This window comes from Pygocentrus nattereri, chromosome 3 (genome assembly GCF_015220715.1).
Source record: "Pygocentrus nattereri isolate fPygNat1 chromosome 3, fPygNat1.pri, whole genome shotgun sequence".
NCBI classification, from domain to species: domain Eukaryota; kingdom Metazoa; phylum Chordata; class Actinopteri; order Characiformes; family Serrasalmidae; genus Pygocentrus; species Pygocentrus nattereri.
The window spans coordinates 32,598,900-32,620,281 of NC_051213.1; the positions used below are offsets into that span (position 1 = coordinate 32,598,900).

At 38.6% G+C, this 21,382-nt stretch overlaps 1 protein-coding gene across 2 annotated transcripts; it reads right to left on the reverse strand.

Moving 5' to 3' along the window:
• Positions 1 to 1,541: 1,541 nt before the first annotated feature.
• LOC119263036 (putative uncharacterized protein DDB_G0290521) lies at positions 1,542 to 9,997 on the reverse strand. Of its 2 annotated transcripts, none has more exons than XM_037536682.1 (9): positions 8,829 to 9,489; positions 7,602 to 8,072; positions 7,340 to 7,511; positions 6,927 to 7,157; positions 5,894 to 6,148; positions 4,816 to 4,881; positions 3,483 to 3,553; positions 1,926 to 1,969; positions 1,542 to 1,741 (listed from the first exon to the last, which is right to left on the reverse strand). In XM_037536682.1, exons 2-9 carry the CDS (start codon positions 7,800 to 7,802, stop codon positions 1,690 to 1,692), a joined length of 1,092 nt encoding a protein of 363 aa, XP_037392579.1. In that variant the 5' UTR covers positions 7,803 to 8,072; positions 8,829 to 9,489; the 3' UTR covers positions 1,542 to 1,689. The 2 variants fall into 2 exon arrangements, 1 of the variants encoding a protein (XP_037392579.1); XR_005130058.1 differs by having other exon boundaries at positions 1,640 to 1,741; positions 1,926 to 2,426; positions 8,829 to 9,997.
• Between the last annotated feature and the right edge of the window lie 11,385 nt (positions 9,998 to 21,382).

The following is a 21,382-nucleotide window of genomic DNA, read 5'->3' on the forward strand; positions in this document are numbered from 1 at the left end:
GCATGGACGCATTGTAAAGTCCCCCTAGATGAACATACTGCAAGCACGGACCCCTAGGTCAAAGGGCGGAGACAGGGCCAGACAGGGCCAACCGCTGAGCGCAGCTGAACCAAAATTTAGATACATCATATTAGATACATACATACATATATTACATCATATATCATAATGTAATATGGATTTGGGTGGTGCGGGCCAATGGATGGAGGTAGCTGCACCCCCTCATAGAGTGTTACTCTTCACTATATATACATGGTTAGTCCATTGTTACAAGCACCTAGCAACAAGGGCCTGCCCACATGAACATTCTTTGTGAGTGGGATGCAAATTCACATCTATATGAACTGTGTCAAATAATGTCAATTGGGATGCAAATTCACACCTATTTGAACTATGTCATATAGATGTGAAGTAGGATCAAGAAATGGGATGCTAGTTTATTTTAAGAAATGAGCTTAAAACTCACAAACTAAGCATTAATTAACATAGTACATGTTTCACTGAAGCCATATATGTCTTCAGAGTTGTAAAATTCTACTGTACAAAACCCACCTATTTTGGTGACTTGAGTAGATTGGAATTGGGATTATGAGATCTCTGCTTTGGAGTGACCTACATTGAAAATAAGACCAGCACAGTCCAAGTTTGGGTCTCCCTAAGTCAGAGTGTGAGTTTGAAGAGGATTGGAGAAAGTCAAAATTTTGGTCCAAAAAAACCCTTTGGACCAAATTTTTGACTTTCTCCAATCCTCTTCAAACTCACACCCTGAATTACAAGGGCACAGGTATATACATGAATGGTTTGGGGTGTCCTTTGTCCTATTTTTCCTTTCACAATGCATCAAATGTCATTTGTCGTTGCCAAACTGTGCACAATGCCAAATGCCATATGCACTTATCCACTTAGCCCTCTACCACATACCACCATGCATGCTGGCCTTTTGTGTTCCGATGACAAACCAGATGGTCCCTCTCCTCCTCTAGCCCGGATGATGATCCATGTCCATGATTTCCTTATTTACTTCTGAAACTCTGGGATGCTCTTTTATATCCAATCGTGTTACTGATCTGTTTTTATCATTACACAACTTTATCGTTTATGTTGAAGTACACAGCCAGTGTAGAACAGGGCCATGTCTATAAACCTGCGCAATACACTTCATGGTACAAAAATAACCCAACCATTAATTTTAAAGTATAATGATGTTTTAGAATAAGTGAAAATCATTACAAATCTAATGTTGGTGTAAGCATGTGACTGACTAATCAATAAAATAAGTGATAATGACCCAACAATGCCCCAGAGCTTTCTGCAGGTAATTGTATGACCAAAAGTTTTGATTGTTACTTTTGGCAAAACAGACAATATAGTGTATCACTGAAATTGCGAACATGACTGATTCTGAGAATGTGGTGCTACAAGTTAAGAACAATTAGAAATACAACATGAAGTTTTACAATATTATATCAATTTTAAGTGATATGTAGGTAAAGAAAAGGTGTGTGGGGTAAACACTTTAATTCCACATACAAGTATTGTTTTAAGATGTTGCACAATATCTTTATTGAACAATAATAACCTTATGAATGACAAGGGTAATGATGAATAAATAACACATCACCTAGAAATAGTTATGCTAAACATCAAAATTCCAAAATGAATAATTTAGAGTATTATTTCAAATCATTACTACGGGAATATCTCGTTGAAAGGCTCCCATGTGTCTTTCCACTTGATGCCACTGCAAAAAAAGAAAACAAAATATAAGGCATCACATTACGTAAAATACATTCTTATAAATCGGAGTGTGAATAGAAATGAGCCTTGTAATCCTCTCTATCCTCCGCAGTGACTTGCTTATGTAAGTACATAAACTTTCACATTTTAATTTCAGAATTAAATCACAAATGACAAAGTTCACATACCACCCAGAACACTGCTGCCAACGGACTTTGACCTCTTTTGTGCCCTATGATGAAATATAAATTATTCATTACACTCCACAGTCCAATTACAGTGTTACTGACCTGGTCTCGCTACAAATACACCACAACATCTTCTAAGACATTATGCTGAATCGACACACAATACCACAGTGGTTTCATTCAGTCTAGGACTTGGCTACAAATATTGTCATCTCAAAGACAGAACAATAAACAGCATCAGTTTCAAGATAATACTCATCATAAAATCACAAGATTTATACACCTCAAAGTAAAAAACATTATGACCACTCACAGATGAAGCAAACACCGATATTATGACAGTGACGCATGTCAAGGTTTGTGATACATTACAACTGAACAGTTGCTTCTCATAGTCAGCATGTTGGTTCTAGGGAGAAATCGGCAAGATTGAAGACCTGAGTGACCAAATCATCAGAAGCCTGGGCATCTGGAGCATCTCAGAAATGGCAAATCACAAACCTGCAAGAAGGTGTTGGGTGCTCAAAGCTCATTGATGAGACAATGAAGGCTATATTGTCTGGGCTACTGGGTCACAAATAATAATAAAAAAAAAAAAACATTTAATACTAGCTACACAATGTATTGCACCTTGCTGCAAATTTACCCCTGTGGGATAATAAAAGGCTATCTTATCTTATATGTGGCTGTTTAGCTGTAGCTAAAGTCCTGTCAGAGTGTCCAGGCTTGTCCCATGCGCCCACAATGCGTCATGAGAATCATACCTTGGAACAATGAAAGAAGGTTGTCTGAGGGTTGCTCAATTTGACACATTCCACCTCCCTAAACATTGTTATGGGTCAGGTACAGGTTCCCTGATGGCAGTGATATCTTTCAGGATGACTCCTAATAATGCATCCTGCCACACTGCACACCGTTTGGGAACGGTTTGAGGAACATGCAAAAGAGTTCCCTGACCTCCAGATCTTAAGCAGATTAAGCATCTGTGCTTAATCATTTGTGACATCACATTAAGCATTTGTGATGTACTGCAACAGCAGGTCCTATCCAGCAGCTCTACTTTGCAACTTACAGGATGCAAAGGATTTGCAGTTAATGTCTGGGTACCGTATACCACGGAGCACCTTCAGAGGCCTTGCCTCAGCATGTTGGAGCTACTGTGGTGGCATGCGGCATTTGGTCAACAGCATATAAGGCATGTGGTCATAATATTTTACCTCATCAGGGTGTTTGGTGTACCAGACATTCAGAGAACACCTGTAGCTTTAAACATGTTTATACCAGGGTAGAACTGAGTCTTAAGTCAGAGCTGAATTACTTTTAATGTGTTCTTGGATTGGATACGTAGATGATTTGTGACGATGAGACATTCATTTTGGAATATAGCCTATATTTTTTCCCACTGTGCATGTGTTTATCCTAACACATCATAAAAATAGGACCCTTTATCTCAGTTTGCATTCAAAAGATGAATTTCCTTCAGGATCTGCAATTTCCTTCAGGATTAATAAAGTGTTATCTTATCTTATCTTATACACTGAAACAATGATCACTCACCTCTTTTGATACCCTCTGTGATAAAATTTTTTGGACTGGGTAGGTGTCAGCCATAGTGTGGACAGGGCATTCTAAAGTACAAACAGTACAAATTTCATTATGACCAGCTTTGTTAATGTATGTAGTCATATATTTAGATTAATTAAAGCAATGTCCTATAATGCAGTGGTTCTAGTACTCAGGGCCAACCTTTTGCTGTAAACCTACCAGATATCCAGTGTTTGTAATGTACAGGTGCATCTCAATAAATTAGAATTTCATCATAAAGTTGATTTATTTCAGTAATTCAATTCAAAAAGTGTAAGCCATATATTGTATAGATAGACAAACGTAGTGATCTATTTCAGGCGTTTATTTCTTTTAATGTTGATGTTCATGGCTTACAGTCAATGAAAACCCAAACGTTATTATCTCAGAAAATTAAGGTTTTCTAAGCCTTTAAAGCGGTCCCTTAGTCTGGTTCAATAGGCTACACTAGCATGGGAAAGACTGCTGACTTGACAGATGTCCAGAAGGCAGTCGTTGACACCCTCCACAAGGATGGGTAAGCCACAAAAGGTCATTGCTAAAGAAGCTGGCAGTTCACAGACAAAAAGGACTGGACTGCTGCTCAGTGGTCCAAGGTCTTGTTTTCAGCTAAAAGTAAATGTTGCATTTCATTTGGAAATCAAGGTCCCAGAGTCTGGAGGAAGAGTGTAGAGGCATACAATCCAAGCTGCTTGAGGTCTAGTGTGAAGTTTCCACAATCAGTGATGGTTTGGGCAGCCATCAAAGCAACCTGGTCTTCCATAACACTTCAGCAGTGCCACAGACTGATCGCCTCCATGACACGCCGCACTGATGCAGTAATTCATGCAAAAAGAGCCCTGACCAAGTGTTGAGTGCATATACTGTACATACTTTTCAGTAGTCATTTCTGTATTAAAAATCTTTTTAAAAATTGGTCTTATATAATATTCTAATTTTTTAAGGTAATGACTTTTGGGTTTTCATTGACTGTAAGCCAGAATTACCAACATTAAAAGAAAAACACTTGAAATAGATCACTATGTTTGTCATGTATCTATACAATATATAAGTTTCACTTTTTGAACTGAATTACTGAAATAAATGAACTTTTTGATGAAATTATAATTTTTGAGCTGCATGCACCAGTATTTGGTACTATGCAAATGTTTCAGGCACCTGAGAAAATATTTCTGAAATATTACATTCTTCTTAATATAATCAAATAAACTAGTCTAGGTAAAAATAATTACAATTTCAGTTATACATCAATTCAATTAAATAGATGAACCCAATAGAACCCCAGATTGTGAGAATATGATTTTACCACTTGGGTTGATCTTTATTCTTCTTTTCTTGCAGGGAAAAGTACGATTAAATGTCGAGCTGGACACTAGATGAAAGAAAACATATTAGTAGTTAGAGCTGTGACATCGAAATTTTCGCTGCAGCACAAGCTGGCTGAGTTGTGACATCAATGCATTCTGGCTGAGTGAAGACATCAACACAACTCTTATTTAGAAGTAAACAGGCAAACTATATAACTATGCATCTATATAACTACACATAAAATTAGTCTAAATAGTAGTGTTAAATATTTTTTTTACATGTATTGTTACCCTGCATTTTATTTCTGCTTCATATGAGTTCAAAACAAGTAGGCCATATAAACACATTTCATCTCAGTGTTCTATTCATGTCTCAAATAAACCACATGGTCACCCATGTGGTTCCAACCTGGAGAAACTACTGTCTCACTTGCACTGTCATTGTTGTTCAGTTGCTACATAGAAAACAATGCAAAACAACCAAGGTATTATAAAGTTTAAGGAGGGAAGACTACAAGTCTGAACCTGCTGGTTCCTTCAGTGAATGTTAAGGAATCTAATACTTATTTTCATTCGCAGTTCAATAAGAGTGATCTGAAACAATGACAAATATAACAACATTATTTCTTCATCAGAATTATTATTTGAATATACATATACATTACAGATACATACATAAAATTATGATTACACAAATACGAATCTAATAAAGGTTAGATTTGTTTCCAATGATACAATAGTTTTATTAACTGTACCGATGTGGGTGCTAATTGTTTGACGATTTGACAAACGTTTCATTCATCTACTTTACTAGTTTATGGGATATTTAAACACGGCTAGGTCTGCATTGCGGGTGTCAGTTGCTTAATAGGCAAATGATGGGCATGGGTGCCATTGTTCAACAACTAAACAGACTATCAAGTTTTCATGGTAAACAAGAGGCTAGCTGTTTTTGCTAACTCTCTGCTGAAAGTGAAAATGTAATCTTAGATTGTTTTGTCTGTCGTATTATTGCATAATGACTGATTACAGTTCAATGCAATAACCTTAAAAAGTATAGTGAAGCTAATAATTTACCATTTGGTGTTACTTCTTGTGTTCTTTTCTTGCAGGGGTACTTGTCTGTGGAATTCCCATTTCCAGATGTAACAGGGGAGAGAATTGGATTGAGTTCATCTAAAGAGCTGCTGCGGGGCTCAGGAGGAGCTGAAAAGCTGGGGCTAGCCTCAGGACCATCTGAAGAGAAGGGGCTGGTCTCAGGAGCATCTGAACAGATGGGGCTGGTCTCAGGATCATCTGAAGAGCTGGGGTTGACTTCCAGATTAAGAACCACTAAGTTGAGGAAAATATTTTATTAACTACAGTTCCACAGAATGCATGACCGATAATACAAACCTCTCGTGTTTCATTCATGGTGCCAAGTACATCGCCAATATATTTTACAAGTTTACAGTAATTGACCGTTGTGTAGATTGTGCTGCACAATTTATCAGCAAACCTCTTCTATTTCCATTAACAGAAAGGGAACAATACTGGACCAACAAAGATAAAAAATTAATTGTGTCGGCCTATTGCCCATATAGTAAGTGCGTAAGATAAAAAGTCCAGTTAATGTAGCCTTCACGAACATCTATGTTCTAACTCAGTTACTTTATAGAAACCTTAATAAATTATGTTATATGAGTGAGAAATAGAATTCTGGACCCGCAAACACATTCAGTGAATGTTAAGCATTATTTTTTGGTACTTGCTTTCACTCTCAGAAGGACTGATTTTAGTTAAGAGACATACATGAATGATGCATTTTGACCAGAATAATCACTGGATTATAAAGGTGGTTGCATCTATGCCAAGGGGCAATAAACTTTTCTAGCAGCTTGGGATCACCTTACAAATGAACATTTTTATTGTTTATTGCTTAAATTTGTGACTAATCTGTATGTATCTATAAACAATGTATAAATGACTGTGTAAATACACAAATATAAAACACATTTATGAGCGTAGTGATACACCATTAACAGTTCAATGTAATAAACTGAAAGAGTAATAATAGTGAATATTACCATCTGACAGGAACTTTTGTGTTCTTTGCTTGCAAGGGTCTCACCTGTGGAATTTTCCTTTTCAGATGTAACAGGAGTAAGAATTAAGGTGTATGTAGGTTCAGTATGAAGGGGAGCAACTGAAGAGCTGGGGTTCTCTGTAGGACCATCTGAACAGCTGAAGTTGGTCTCAGGAGCATGTGAAAAGCTGGTGTTGGTCTCAGGAGTATGGGCAGAGCTGGTGTTGGTCTCAGGAGCATTTGAAGAGTTGGGGTTGGCTTCTGGATTAAGAGCCACTACGTGAAGAAAAACATTACTATAATGTTATTATAATACCACACTATTATAATGTAATGTTATAGTAATTACAGTCCTTTGAAGGACATATTAACATTCATTCCTCCTGATTTGATAAGCAGATATGAGAGACACAGAAAATGAATGAGTGAAATACTCAATGCACTTAATTTCAACATGCCTTTTAGAAGACCTTCATACAGCAAACGAATTGTAGAAATTGATGTCCTCTCCATTTCTGAAGAAAACTGCTGAGGATAAAAAACATCTGCCCTAAAATTTGTGGCCTGCCTCGTCTTCCTCCTCCCAAGAAGAAGAAGGGGGTAATAACCCAACATGTGAAACTTGTGGAGCTGTAAGTTAACAATAAGTACATATTAGTAGTATTACAAAACCCATGTATGTAAACAGTCCATGTGATTAGTTATTATTAGTTAACTTACTAGAAGATTGGTGGAATTTATCAGCTTTGAGGTGTTTCTTCCATTCAACATTTTTTGGGCCCATTCCTTTGATGCTTTGTCTTTGGCCTGCTGCAATTTCACTTTCTGGGGCTGAGAAGCCCCACACAGCTTGCAGTGTTTACAGCCAACATTTATTTGTGCCTTGCATGACTGGCAGGTCTTTTGGGTTGAACCTGGCATGGTATCCAGTCAGCCAGACAGACAGATGAACAGCCAGAAAGAAAGCCAAAAAGGTAGAACGACAGAGAGGTAGGTAGGTAAGTAGATAGAGAGATAGACAGATAGATATATAGATAGACAAACAGATAGGTAGATAGACAAATTGATTATCTATAATCAGATTATAAACGGATGTATGGATAGACAGACAGACGAGTGGCTCTTAAAAGTGTCGTTGGGTCGCTATAAAGGATAGAGAGATAGATGGATGTGAGGAGGGATCTGAAAGGTCTGTGAAAAGAAAAAAATAGATGTCAAAACATTTAATGTTACCATATAATTTTTCGGAGCATATTGCAGATACTGTCAGTAATAAAAGTAATTAGGCCTCTCCAACTAGATTTGGTAGAGCACAGTGTGTGAAATGTTTAAAAAAATATCATTGTGCGTTTATACTCTGAAAATATTTTAACTCATTTATTAAATACTACCACGTATCATGAAAACTTCTTACTCATGTTTTCACAATTCACATATCAACCAGCTCTAGCTGTAATGTCATTTCTATATCATTCATTAATGGACATACAGTTTGAGTAATGTTAGTGTAGACCTGTGGATTATTTAGGTATACATATTAGGCACATGCTCTAATTAGGCCAGCTCTAATGCTAGCTAGCAAAGAACATTTTCACCTGTTAAACACCGACACGCATTCTTAGCATGTCAAAAGTAAACTACTACATGGTGCACAGGGCAACATAACTTTATAGAAATTGCGATACTTACAAAAGGAAGAGTGATTAAAATCTCAAGTTTATTAAAGGCATGCTAGCTAATCTAAGCTAGTTTACTAGTTTAGCTAGCAGCATGACCAGACTGTGCACATTTGTCTTATACTCTTGGGATGTTAAACCGAGCTCCTACTTAATATTGCATTTTATTTAAGTTTATATTAATGAAAAAAAACTGTTAATGTATTCAGAATTGCATGTGTCTGTTATTAAAACGAAGTCAAGTTAAGCACCGGACTGCTTACACACTCACCGTGTGGAGGGAAAAGCGAGCTGTGGTTCCGTGTCCAGAGGATCGGGCGGAAGTGCACACAGTCCGAAAGATGGGGGGCGCTCACTTTCACTTCAATGCATTAGCTTTCATAAATGAGGCTGTATGAAATGTAGTGCCCTAACTTAGACCCTCCCTTAAACGATCTTTGCTTCAAAACCTTGATATCGATGGTCGCAATCGCGCTCAAATTGGATAGCAACCTTACCAATGCAACCAGAACTTCACAGTAAGAGTCTTTGTCTGAGCACATTCTTGTTAACTAAATACATACATATATTGGGATGTTTCCATACGTGGTCTATTATGAATGAATTCCTGTTACAAGTGAGGTTAACTAAAACGAACAAGAATGACTAAAAGTAAATTCCTTTGTTAAATTGGCAACCTCGCACATCACTTCTGAAGATGTAAAATCCATCATTATTTGAGCTTGGATACTAATCAGTTCATTTAGGCATATCAGAACCTGAGAAGAACCAGAAACAGAGAATAAAAGAAGGAATACGTTTAGGTGAAAATTACGTTTGTCTCCACACATCAGAAAAAAGTAGCCAAAAACAAACCGAACAAACCCTAAACTATGAAACTATTAAACTCTCATAGTTTATTAATTAATAACAGAATTATGAATAATATATTAATTACTAATATTAATACTATTATTATTATTAATTAATAATAACGTGTGTGCTCATTGGTGTGTATCTCCGTCCCTTACTCTGTGGCAGGCCTGAACATACTGTGCTCCAGTGTATAGCACGCTTATATTTACCTCAGACATCATTGCTCAGGAAGGGTTTTAATAAAGCGATTATGTTGGTCTTTTTAGTGAAGAATTCTGACCGAATCCCACTGTATTCTAGGCATTCGCTCAGTAAGTGCATCTCTCTCTATGTCTCTCTCTCTCAACTCGTAAAACGTCAAATGTCTCATCTTTTTTTAGCGTTTGCGTTAATATACTGTACAGAGTAGATACTACGATCAGTTTGGACACCTAAATATAGCCTAGGGATCGATTTGTCGGGAATCGGCGAGTATTTACATGTATTTGATAGCGGCGTAACATTTGTACGCAGCTCTCTGCGTACGCATGAGTACGCATCCCAGTGTTTAGTTTTGCGTACGATTTCATACGCATAGGGAGTGAGACCGGGTTGGTGTATCTACAATACACTACAATAACATATCCACCCTACATTTCATAAAAAGGCAACATACTCTTTGAGTTACCCTGTTTTTTTTAACAAATAAGATATCGTGTTAAGTATAATTTCAAGAGGAAAAACTTGTCCTTAGATGCACACTGACCTTAAAAGTGCATTTGTGTTGTAGCGTGCTACACTATTACAGAGGCAAACCATTTGACTAAGTTTTACAGTGTAGCGGCATGTCCTCTTCACAGCTCAATCCTGCTAGAAATCCCATTACAGACATTAAAGTAATGGGTATGGGCAGAGTTTAGACGTTTAGTGCACCAATAGCCCAGAGTCTTTTCAGTTTTTATGATTGCAAGCATTTATCTGTGGTGTCCTGGCAACGTGGACCACATAACTGAGGCAAGATATGGGAAAGTCAACAAACCCACAGTGAGTTGTGTTTAAGGGGCAAAGTGAAAAAATGAATCATCACTACATCTGTTGTATATATGCCAACTTGCATCTTACAGTGGCACTGCAGTGATGTCTACGGTCACCTGTATAACTGTAATTAGTGTATCCAGATCATTGGAATGGAGACAATGGATTGCTCATCAAAAGATTCCTGTTTATCTAGACTACACTTTCTACACTTTCCATCGTACTGAATACTTTGTGCTGAATAATAATAGAATCATTGATTAGCAATTAGAATTACACTAAGGCTAACTCGGTTGTTTTAATTAGCACACAGATTAGTTCCTAGGCTGGCTACCAGGAACGGTTGATACCACAGGGATTTCTAGTGGTTGTATGATTTGTATAATGCATGCTGGATATTGTAGTGAGCAGAGGTTGATATCCAAAAAATGTGAAAATAAAATTGTATAGTCCTTCAAAAAGATGAACATTAGGAATGTAATGCTGCACTACAAAACACTGCACAAAACAGCAAATACCATTAAGCTGTAGTCTCTGAAATGGGTGGTGCATTCTTGTTATTCTGTATGCAATTGCAAATTTGTAGGTGTTTGGTGTAGGTATAATGCAAACCAGACCTCAGCATCATTGAATGTGTTTGACATTACTTCGATCATGAGATCCTGCTTGTATGACTGAAAAATATCCCTGTAGATTACTCAAAAAAAAAAAGGGGGGGGGGGGGGGTGGGTGGCAAGGTGAGTGGGATGCAGTAGCGAGTGCCTACTAACAGTGGTCCAAGGAGGGACAAATCACAAAACAGTGATATGATGTTGGGCACCCAAGGCTCATCAGTGCACATGTCTGATCTAACCTGTCAAAGGCGCTTATAATGGACATGCAAGTCCTGGAACTGGACCTTGGACTGACCGGTTGACCGGTCTAGTGAGCCCCCTTTTGCTTGTACATCACGTGGATGGCTGGGTAGGTACCATTTACCTGGGAAAATGATGGCACTAGGTTGAACTGGGAGAGGAAGACAAGCTGGTGGAGGGAGTGTGATGCTCTGAGCAATGTTCTGCTGAGATACACCAGGTCCAGGTATTCATGTGGACATGAAATTGACACATGCCACCTTCTTAAACATTGCTGAGGACCAGGTACCCCTTCATGGCAATGGTAATCCCTAAAGGAAAGGACTTCTTTCAGCTGGCCTCCAAATGCCCCACATCTCATTCTGATCAAGCATCTGTGCTGGAATAAGTCGTGCAATCCATGGTGGACACCTTCAGAGATCTTGTAGAGTCCATGCCATGGCGGGTTGGAGCTGTTGTGGCAACACGTGGAAGACCGACAGCATAATAAGTAGGTGGTCATAATGTTTTAACAATCAGCTTCTTCCAACACACACAAGATACACTGTCCCATATGTCATAAATGTCATTTGTGTGTCTGAATAAATATAGAAAATTCCCATTAGAAAATGAAAATTATTTTTATTTATGATTATTTATTATTATTATTTTTAGATAAACAATGTAAAAAAAACAATGATAAGTTCAAACTACACAATGTAGTTCTTTCAAGGTCCATCTAAAACAGTTCAAGCTGGCGCATAAAGGTTTGTAGGCAATCACACAACAGAGGAAAAGTTTAAGTCATTTTTATGTTAAATTGTATGCCATTTTTTTCATGACAGCTTAGGGGCATGCCTCGTTCAATAAGAGAAAGTGGCAGAAGGGAGCTTCGTCTGCCAAAATAGGGGGAAAAAGCTATCACCCAGCTCCAAATGCATCAATACTGAAAGTGTCATCACATCCTCCATCATCGTCTGGTTTAGCTCCACAAACGCCCACTGCAGAACTATGCTACACAGTGTTGTAAATGTCACTGTATGCAGTCTTCCAACTGCTGAAGAGCTGCACAAACCAAGTGATAAGATGAATGTCAAACAGACAGTCTCCAACTCTTCCCACTCAAGATACCACTTGTTCCAAACAGGTCTCTTGAAAACATGCCTGTTGAAACTAGAAGTAAAAGTCCTATATATCTAATAAATCTGTCATTAATCCAGACTCCCATAATCACCCTTCCAACACAGTAAGACACATGGTCATGTTTTTATTTCTGTACATCTTTACAGACCTGTACTTCCAACTCCATCTTAAGCTTTATATAGTATATGGTGTGTGGGTTACTGGTGTAGCATTGTGCATTGTTATTTCCAGTAAATTAGCAGCCATGAAAATAGAGACATATGGATGGACACTTTACAACTTTATTGCTACTTTAATAACTTTAATCTGTTTGTAGAACACTTATGACTATATGCTCATCTCACATGGACATGTATATCAAACATGATATATGTATGTACACACACACACACACAAACACACATTATATATATATATATATATATATATATATATATATATATATATGCACACAACCCCAATTCCAACGAAGTTGGGACGTTGTGAAAAACATAAATAAAAACAGAATACGATGATTTGCAAATCCTTTTCAACCTATTTTCAGTTATTCAGTTGAATACACTACAAAGACAAGATATTTAATGTTCAAACAGATAAACTTTATTGTTTTTTGCAAATATTCACTCATTTTGAATTTGATGCCTGCAATACATTCTAAAGAAGTTGGGACAGGGGAATGTTTACCACTGTGTTACATCACCTTTGCTTTTAACAGCACTCAATAAGTGTTTGGGAACTGAGGACACTAATTGTTGAAGCTTTGTAGGTGGAAAGACCACAGGACACTTTTCCACTTTGCGTCAGTCCATCTCTGATGAGCTCAGGCCCAGAGAAGCCGGTGGTGTTTCTGGGGGTTGTTGATATATGGCTTTCGCTTTGCATGGCAGAGTTTTAACTTGCACTTGTAGATGGAGCGACGAACTGAGTTCACTGACAGTGGTTTTCTGAAGTGTTCCTGAGCCCATGTGGTAATATCCATTACAGAATGATGTCGGATTTTAATGCAGTGCTGCCTGAGGGATCAAAGGTCACGGGCCTTCAGTGTTGGTTTTCTGCCTTGCCACTTACTTGCAGAGATTTCTCCAGATTCTCTGAATCTTCTGATGATATTATGGACTGTAGATGATGAAATCCCTAAATTCCTTGCAATTGCATGTTGAGAAACGTTGTTCTTAAACTGTTGGACTATTTGCTCACGCAGTTGTTCACAAAGTGGTGAACCTCACCCCATCCTTGCTTGTGAACAACTGAGCCTTTCAGGGATGCTCCCTTTATACCCAATCATGACACTGTTTCCAATTTACCTGTTCACCTGTGGAATGTTCCAAACAGGTGTTTTTTGAGCATTCCTTAACTTTCCCAGTCTTTTGTTGCCCCTGTCCCAACTTCTTTGGAATGTGTTGCAGGCATCAAATTCAAAATGAGTGAATATTTGCAAAAAACAAAGTTTATCCGTTTGAACATTAAATATCTTGTCTTTGTAGTGAATTCAGTTGAATATAGGTTGAAAAGGATTTGCATTCCTTCATAGGAATTGTGATTGTGTGTGTGTGTGTGTATATATATATATATATATATATATATATATATATATATATATATATATATATATATATATATATATATACAGACACACACACATAAAGAATAGTGCTGTGGAAAAGCCAGGTACCAATCTTCATTCATTTAATACCCTGTCAAAACTGGAATTCATAAAATGAGTAAAACATGCATAGAAATGGGACTCCTATGAACTGTGTAAGACCTGGTAGACCACCAAAACAGTCCCCTTCAGATAACAGTACTTATATCTTTCATCTTTGAAAATCAAGCTACAGTCTTTGAGGAATGATAGAACTGATGGTCTCCTATAGTAAACACGCTCACAAGCGATTAATTCTAAGCATTTGGTGTGCTTTTTGTAGCATGATGTTACATACAGGTCATTAAATGAAAATTACAGTTTTATAGTTAAAACTATTGAGATATGCCAATTTTTTTTTATGTAGTGAGTTTAACAAAAGAGTTAGTCAAAAAAGGGTGCCTGTGTTCTGCTCAGTGTACTGAAGCAGTGGATGAGACCAAATATAAAGCCCAGAATTTTGTATATTACAGGACAAATGACTGATGAAAATGCTAAAAAAAAAAAAACAACAAAACAAAAGCACATTAGAAAAAAGAACAGATTAAACTAAATTTGTAGAGTAACTCCTCTTAGCGCAGGTGCTTCCTTGCTGCTACCAACTCGAGCTCACTCAGCGCTCAGATAGTGTTGCATTCTTGTCCAGTGAGCATTTAGAGATAGAGCAAAACAGCTGCTAGCAGCACTTATCTTGCATTTGTAGGCTGGCTGTAATAATCTGAACATCTGGTGTGTTGATATTTGACACATCTGTGTTTCAGAAATATCCAACTTCAGGAGTACCACAGCCATCATAGAGCCATAGCAACAGCAGAAGCAGGCAGCCAGCACAAAGTCAAAGTTTTCATTAGCAGAACTGCATTCATTTGCGTCTTTTTGGATTAAGCCTTAAAAGACTACAGCAATTATTATTTTGCAATGCATTCAATTTGCATTACATAATTACATAAATAATTGCATAGCTACAGATTACACTTACATTTAATGTGCATTTTCAAGTGTACACTTCCGTTTCAAAAATGGAAAAAAATGTGACCAAGTTTTATAAGTGAAAAATAATATCAAATCCCATCATGTTATGGTTTTTGCCTCCTACAAGAAATGCAACTTAATCTGGGTTAATCTGCTAACCCATATAGGTTTTTCTCACATCCTATTTTAGTATATAGTGAATGGCTTAGTGATGACAGTCCCTTGAGAGGGAGTTTCAGTTTGAAATCACTTGCAATATTAATAATATTATTATATTATGTACAAGTATAACTATTGGATAAATATCCAAGCATATGTCAATGTACAACAAAAATATATATAAAATTTTATATTTTATATATAAAATATATATAAAATTAGTTTTTTGGGCTTTTTTGAGCAAATAACACAAATGCAGTTAATTATGATTAACCACATACACATACATACACACACACACACACACACACACACACACACACATACATACATACACATACATATTGTTAATGTCATGCTAATTATTATTTGAAACTAATTATGATTTAAAACCTGTGAAGTTGCACAAGACATGCATATTACAATAATTTTATACACTTGTCTGCAATCTTATTTTACATGATTAGAAAACACTGAGTTCAAACTCCTCTGAACAGTGCCATTTGAAAAAGTTGTTCTCTGAGGTTAGTTAATTACTTCCGTACATTCTGCTGATGATGGCTTCTGATGACAGTTCTCACAGTATAGGAGGTTAATACACTGCTCAAAAAAATAAAGGGAACACTCAAATAACACATCCTAGATCTGAATGAATGAAATATTCTCATTGAATACTTTGTTCCGTACAAAGTTGAATGTGCTGACAACAAAATCACACAAAAATCATCAATGGAAATCAAATTAACCGATGGAGGCCTGGATTTGGAGTCACACACAAAATTAAAGTGGAAAAACTCACTACAGGCTGATCCAACTTTGATGTAATGTCCTTAAAACAAGTCAAAATGAGGCTCAGTATTGTGTGTGGCCTCCACGTGCCTGTATGACCTCCCTACAACGCCTGGGCATGCTCCTGATGAGGTGGCGGATGGTCTCCTGAGGGATCTCCTCCCAGACCTGGACTAAAGCATCCGCCAACTCCTGGGCAGTCTGTGGTGCAACGTGGCGTTGGTGGATGGAGCAAGACATGATGTCCCAGATGTGCTGAATCGGATTCAGGTCTGGGGAACGGGCGGGCCAGTCCATAGCTTCAATGCCTTCATCTTGCAGGAACCGCTGACACACTCCAGCCACATGAGGTCTAGCATTGTCCTGCATTAGGAGGAACCCAGGACCAACCGCACCAGCATATGATCTCACAAGGGGTCTGAGGATCTCATCTCGGTACGTAATGGCAGTCAGGCTACCTCTGGCGAGCACATGGAGGGCTGTGCAGCCCTACAAAGAAATGCCACCCCACACCATTACTGACCCACTGCCAAACCGGTCATGCTGAAGGATGTTGCAGGCAGCAGATCGGTCTCCACGGCGTCTCCAGACTCTGTCATGTCTGTCATGTGCTCAGTGTGAACCTGCTTTCATCTGTGAAGAGCACAGGGCACCAGTGGCGAATTTGCCAATCCTGGTGTTCTCTGGCAAATGCCAAGCGTCCTGCACGGTGTTGGGCTGTGAGCACAACCCCCATCTGTGGACGTCAGGCCCTCATACCATCCTCATGGAGTCGGTTTCTAACCGTTTGTGCAGACACATGCACATTTGTGGCCTGCTGGAGGTCATTTTGCAGGGCTCTGGCAGTGCTCCTCCTGTTCCTCCTTGCACAAAGGTGGAGGTAGCGGTCCTGCTGCTGGGTTGTTGCCCTCCTACGGCCTCCTTCACATCTCCTGGTGTACTGGCCTGTCTACTGGTAGCGCCTCCAGCCTCTGGACACTACGCTGACAGACACAGCAAACCTTCTTGCCACAGCTCGCATTGATGTGACATTCTGGATGAGCTGCACTACCTGAGCCACTTGTGTGGGTTGTAGAGTCCGTCTCATGCTACCACGAGTGTGAAAGCACCACCAACATTCAAAAGTGACCAAAACATCAGCCAGAAAGCAGAAAGGTACTGAGAAGTGGTCTGTGGTCCCCACCTGCAGAACCACTCCTTTATTGAGTGTGTCTTGCTAATTGCCAATAATTTCCACCTGTTGTCTATTCCATTTACACAACAGCTGTGAAATTGATTGTCAATCAGTGTTGCTTCCTAAGTGGACAGTTTGATTTCACAGAGGTTTGATTTACTTGGAGTTATATTGTTTTGGTTAAGTGTTCCCTATTATTTTTTTGAGCAGTGTACATGTAATAAGTCCTATCGCCCAAATGTTTTGGTTATGTAAACAGAAAACACAAAATAAGGGTAAGTGCACGCTTGCTGAGAAAAATATTTGCTCACACATATAACCCGCACTCACAAACAATTTGATTCTCGGCATTTGATACCCCTCACTGAGTCCAGCATGTTGTGGAAGGGTCAGATTTAAATTGGTAAAGTGTTGCTCTCCTCCTGTTGTGAAACACGCTGCAGTAGTCACTCGGTTGAGTGGCTGCTCTGCTCTGCTTCTGCAACTCTTTTCCCTAACTGCTTACTTTTCCTCCGAGACAGAGCAAGAGAGAGTGTGTGTTCAGACGAGTGTCAGACAGGGTGACCCTGGGCTACAGAGGCCAAGGCCAGAGAAACAGAGTAAGCATTTCATGTGTGACTGCAAAGACCTGCGGGTCATTCTAATGCTGCCTCAATAACATCTAACACAAAATGCACAGCCACCAGCACACACACACCAACAGCCAGTAAATATGACACAGGAGCCAAAAGCAATAGCCAGTTTTAATGATGTAAAGTAAATTTGATTCTCACATTTCTCTACGCACACATCCTCACATGGCCTACATGGTTGTACTTTGTAAAAGAATACTTTTACACTACATTTACAGGTCATATACATTTACAGTGTCATATCACATGGTACATTGCAATCTTAACCAGGAGTAGAAATGGCCAGGTTTTAATGGGTGTGGGGGGTGGGGGTAACTACAATATTGATTGCATTATTGATTGCACAACCAGTGGTGACAAAGTAATACCGTAATGTAACACATGATTAAAACATTGTCTCTTTATTTATTTCATTTTTTCTGCTATTGTGTTTTCGTTTCACCTTTGAACCCTCTGTAGTTCTATCCTGGAGCCCAGCTGCTCATACGCTGGTTCTATAACTGTGTCCGTCTTGTTCAAATACAGTTTATAAATAGCATTGGTGTGTTTATCACTGAAATATGCCAAGTCTGAAGCACATATCATATACACGCACATATATAACACACCACTCATGTCAGCAATATTACAACTACACTGGACTCACGGCAGAACAAGAAACCTTGAACAAGAGCTTTATCCAAGTTAAATTATTATTGCATATCTGAGAGCAACTGATATTCCCCAGAAATGAATACGGACATCTTCCCTAATGCCTATTTAACCAGAATACTGTCAGTTTTGCCAGCCTAATATATTTGCTAAAGCCACTGTCAGATAGACATGAGTATTTGAAGGCCAAATATGTTTCAGTGCTAATTATGAGGTGGAGTTTTAGAGCCATCAATCATTTTCAGATACAATTTCATATCCACTTGTTGGACTGAAAAAAGTTCCATTTCACAAAATTCAATGATAAGTTTATGGTGGAGCCAAGGTGCCTAGAACTGTCCATCTATCAACAAGATCATCTTTATCAATGTGTTTGGGTTTGTAAGCTCTTATCGACCTTGTCCTAGTATATCAGTTATTGGCACCCCTTCATTTAATACTATGTGCAGCCTCCCTTTAAAAAGATAAGAGCTCTGGGTCTTCTTCTTCTGACCACAGAAAACAGTCTCACTGAAATGTCCAGTGACACTTTGGAGATGTTAAGGAGATGTTGTGGCCCCAAGACCTAACTAATATCTGCAATTCCTGATCTTGGCACTTGGAGATTCTTTGGTCACTCTAATCATCCGGCTCCTCATTGTGTGTGGGGTCAGTAGAGGCATACATCCTCTTTCCAGCAGATTGTTAACACCTCCAGCTGTTTTAAACTTCTTAATTGTTGCTCTGATAGTGGAAATAGAGTTACTGTTATTTTAACATGTAGTTAACACTACACATTCATGTACTAATAATGAGTATGCTACACTCAGCTTCACGTTCAGAGTTTCTTCTCTTCCTATAAGGAGTAAATTTGGATGTTTTTCCCCCAAAGCGGTTCAACGGACAGTGTACACTTTGAAAAAAGTATCACATCTGTGTTTGTGATTTCACAGACAGATGAGCAGAACTTCCTAAGCTTGAGTGGTTGCTGGAAAAATGGATGAGTGATGTTAGTATTGTAAATGATCTCTTCAGGGTCCAGTCCTGATCCTGTAGTATCTCTGCAGTCCACAGGTTAATGTTCTCCCTGTTTTATTACACTTTAAACTCATGGAGGGCTTGTTAATTCCCTTATTGGCTGGAGGAAAGATGTGCTGGCTGCAGGGAGAAAACAACCTGTGAACTGCAGGGGTACTTGAGGGTTCATGAACTTAGAAACATTGTACCAAAAGTGCTAACCTGAAACATGCCCTTTAAGTCCAGTGAATCGTACAGCAGCAGGCAGGGAGTCTGTGCAGGGTCGCAAGCTCTCTCTTATGTGTAATGTAACAGACAACCAGCAAGGACAATGTCAGTCCCATCTTACATAAAGATGAACTATAAACATTGTGTCACGGTTCAAAAATAGAAATGGAATATGTCCTGTTTCACTGTTCCCATTACCTAAAAATGATAATGCTAACCTATAGGGTTGTAATAAGACATTGTATCTTCAGTTTTTAAGTGACTTTTGATTCTAAGGTCAGTATTTGGTTTTGGTTGTTCAATCATTTAGAGTTACAGTGTCTAAATCAAATGTCTTGATCTTGGGTCTCTTGAGAGGCAGGACTATCTAAGCGTTGGGCCTATCATTAGGAGATCGCAAGTTCAGTCCCTGGCAATGCCACAGCCAAGAGTGCATAATTAGTCTCACTCTCTCGGGATGGGTAGGGTGGGCAGGGTAGCCCGCCTTTTCCCCTACATCCCCAATTACTCAATATGATGTCAACAAACACTGGTGTTGGTTAACTGTTGTTGGCAGTTAGTGTTCTCCTCTAAGCGTGTTGAGCTGTACAATGATGTGCTACTGGCTGTTCAAGACTTGATGTGTCTCAGATGGAGATTGTGCTAGTCTACACCCTTCCAGCTTGGTAGCATTCTGAGATAATAGGAGACCTAACTAGCAGGTGAACTGGGGAGTAAATTGGGCAAAATATATAAATACATACATAACATCTGTATTGTATATATCTACAGAGCTCCAAGTATGTATCAGTTTCTTTGGCTGATTTTTGTTTTAACTCCTGCAAATTGGTTTTGCACAGAAAAATTACAAAATTGATGGAAAAAAAAGAAAAAAGCAAAAGCAAAAGACTGAAAAATACTACACCTTTTGTGCAAGACAGCCATCTTTTAAAACCTGAGATGTAAACAAGACAAAAAATGAAAAAGACGTACTCAGATGCCTAGTTTTGATCATTATCACTGGTTTCCATCAAGGATGGTGAATGAGAGGCTGAGAATAACCCGAGGGGAGCATCACCAATACAGCTTTAAATTTTGTATGTTTATGTTAGAATTTTCAGTACTGTACTGAAATCTTCAGTAATCAGTATTCAAGCAGTGAAAATCACTTCCAATTATAACAAACAGCCTCATATCTGCGTGTGCATGAGTGTATCTGGCAGGCTGTGTGACAGTGACATGTGATGTGACATGTAATCACAGTGACGCATGACAAGCTATATAATCAGTGGGAGTCAAATTTCAAACCCTGATCCTCATTTCAGCTCTGTGAACCATAAGATAACAATAGCAGCTGTGATTTCACATAGACAGGGCAGAGAAATGGAAAGAGAGTGATTTTAATGGAGGAGTGGAGCCAGGGGCGTGTCTATTTGCATGCATACTGCATTTATATATAATCAGTAGCTTCAGCATTGCTGAATTCTTATGAATTACAGGGAAATTCCACAAATCTTTTAAAACTTCTGCATAATCTCAATGTTTGACCCAAAGTCATTCACTGTGTTTTCATTTGAAACATTAAATATAAATAGAGCATGATCTGACTTGGACTTCTTTACAGTGCTGGGGACTGGTACCAGTTGTTGTACATTGGCTGGCCACCTCATTAAGTACACCTACTTGTGTCTACATTCATTGTCCAATCGATCAGCTCAATTAATTATATAGCTGCACTTTGTAGTTCTGCAGATACAG

Bases quoted from the DNA above. Each gene is read 5' to 3' on its own strand.
- LOC119263036 (XM_037536682.1), bottom strand. From the start codon at position 7,802: ATGCCAGGTTCAACCCAAAAGACCTGCCAGTCATGCAAGGCACAAATA. The intron at 1,970-3,482 runs GTGAGTGATCAT...ATTTCATCATAG, and splicing joins CACAGAGGGTATCAAAAGAG to GGCACAAAAGAGGTCAAAGT. The intron at 1,742-1,925 runs GTATGTGAACTT...CTTTTTTTGCAG, and splicing joins TGGCAGCAGTGTTCTGGGTG to TGGCATCAAGTGGAAAGACA.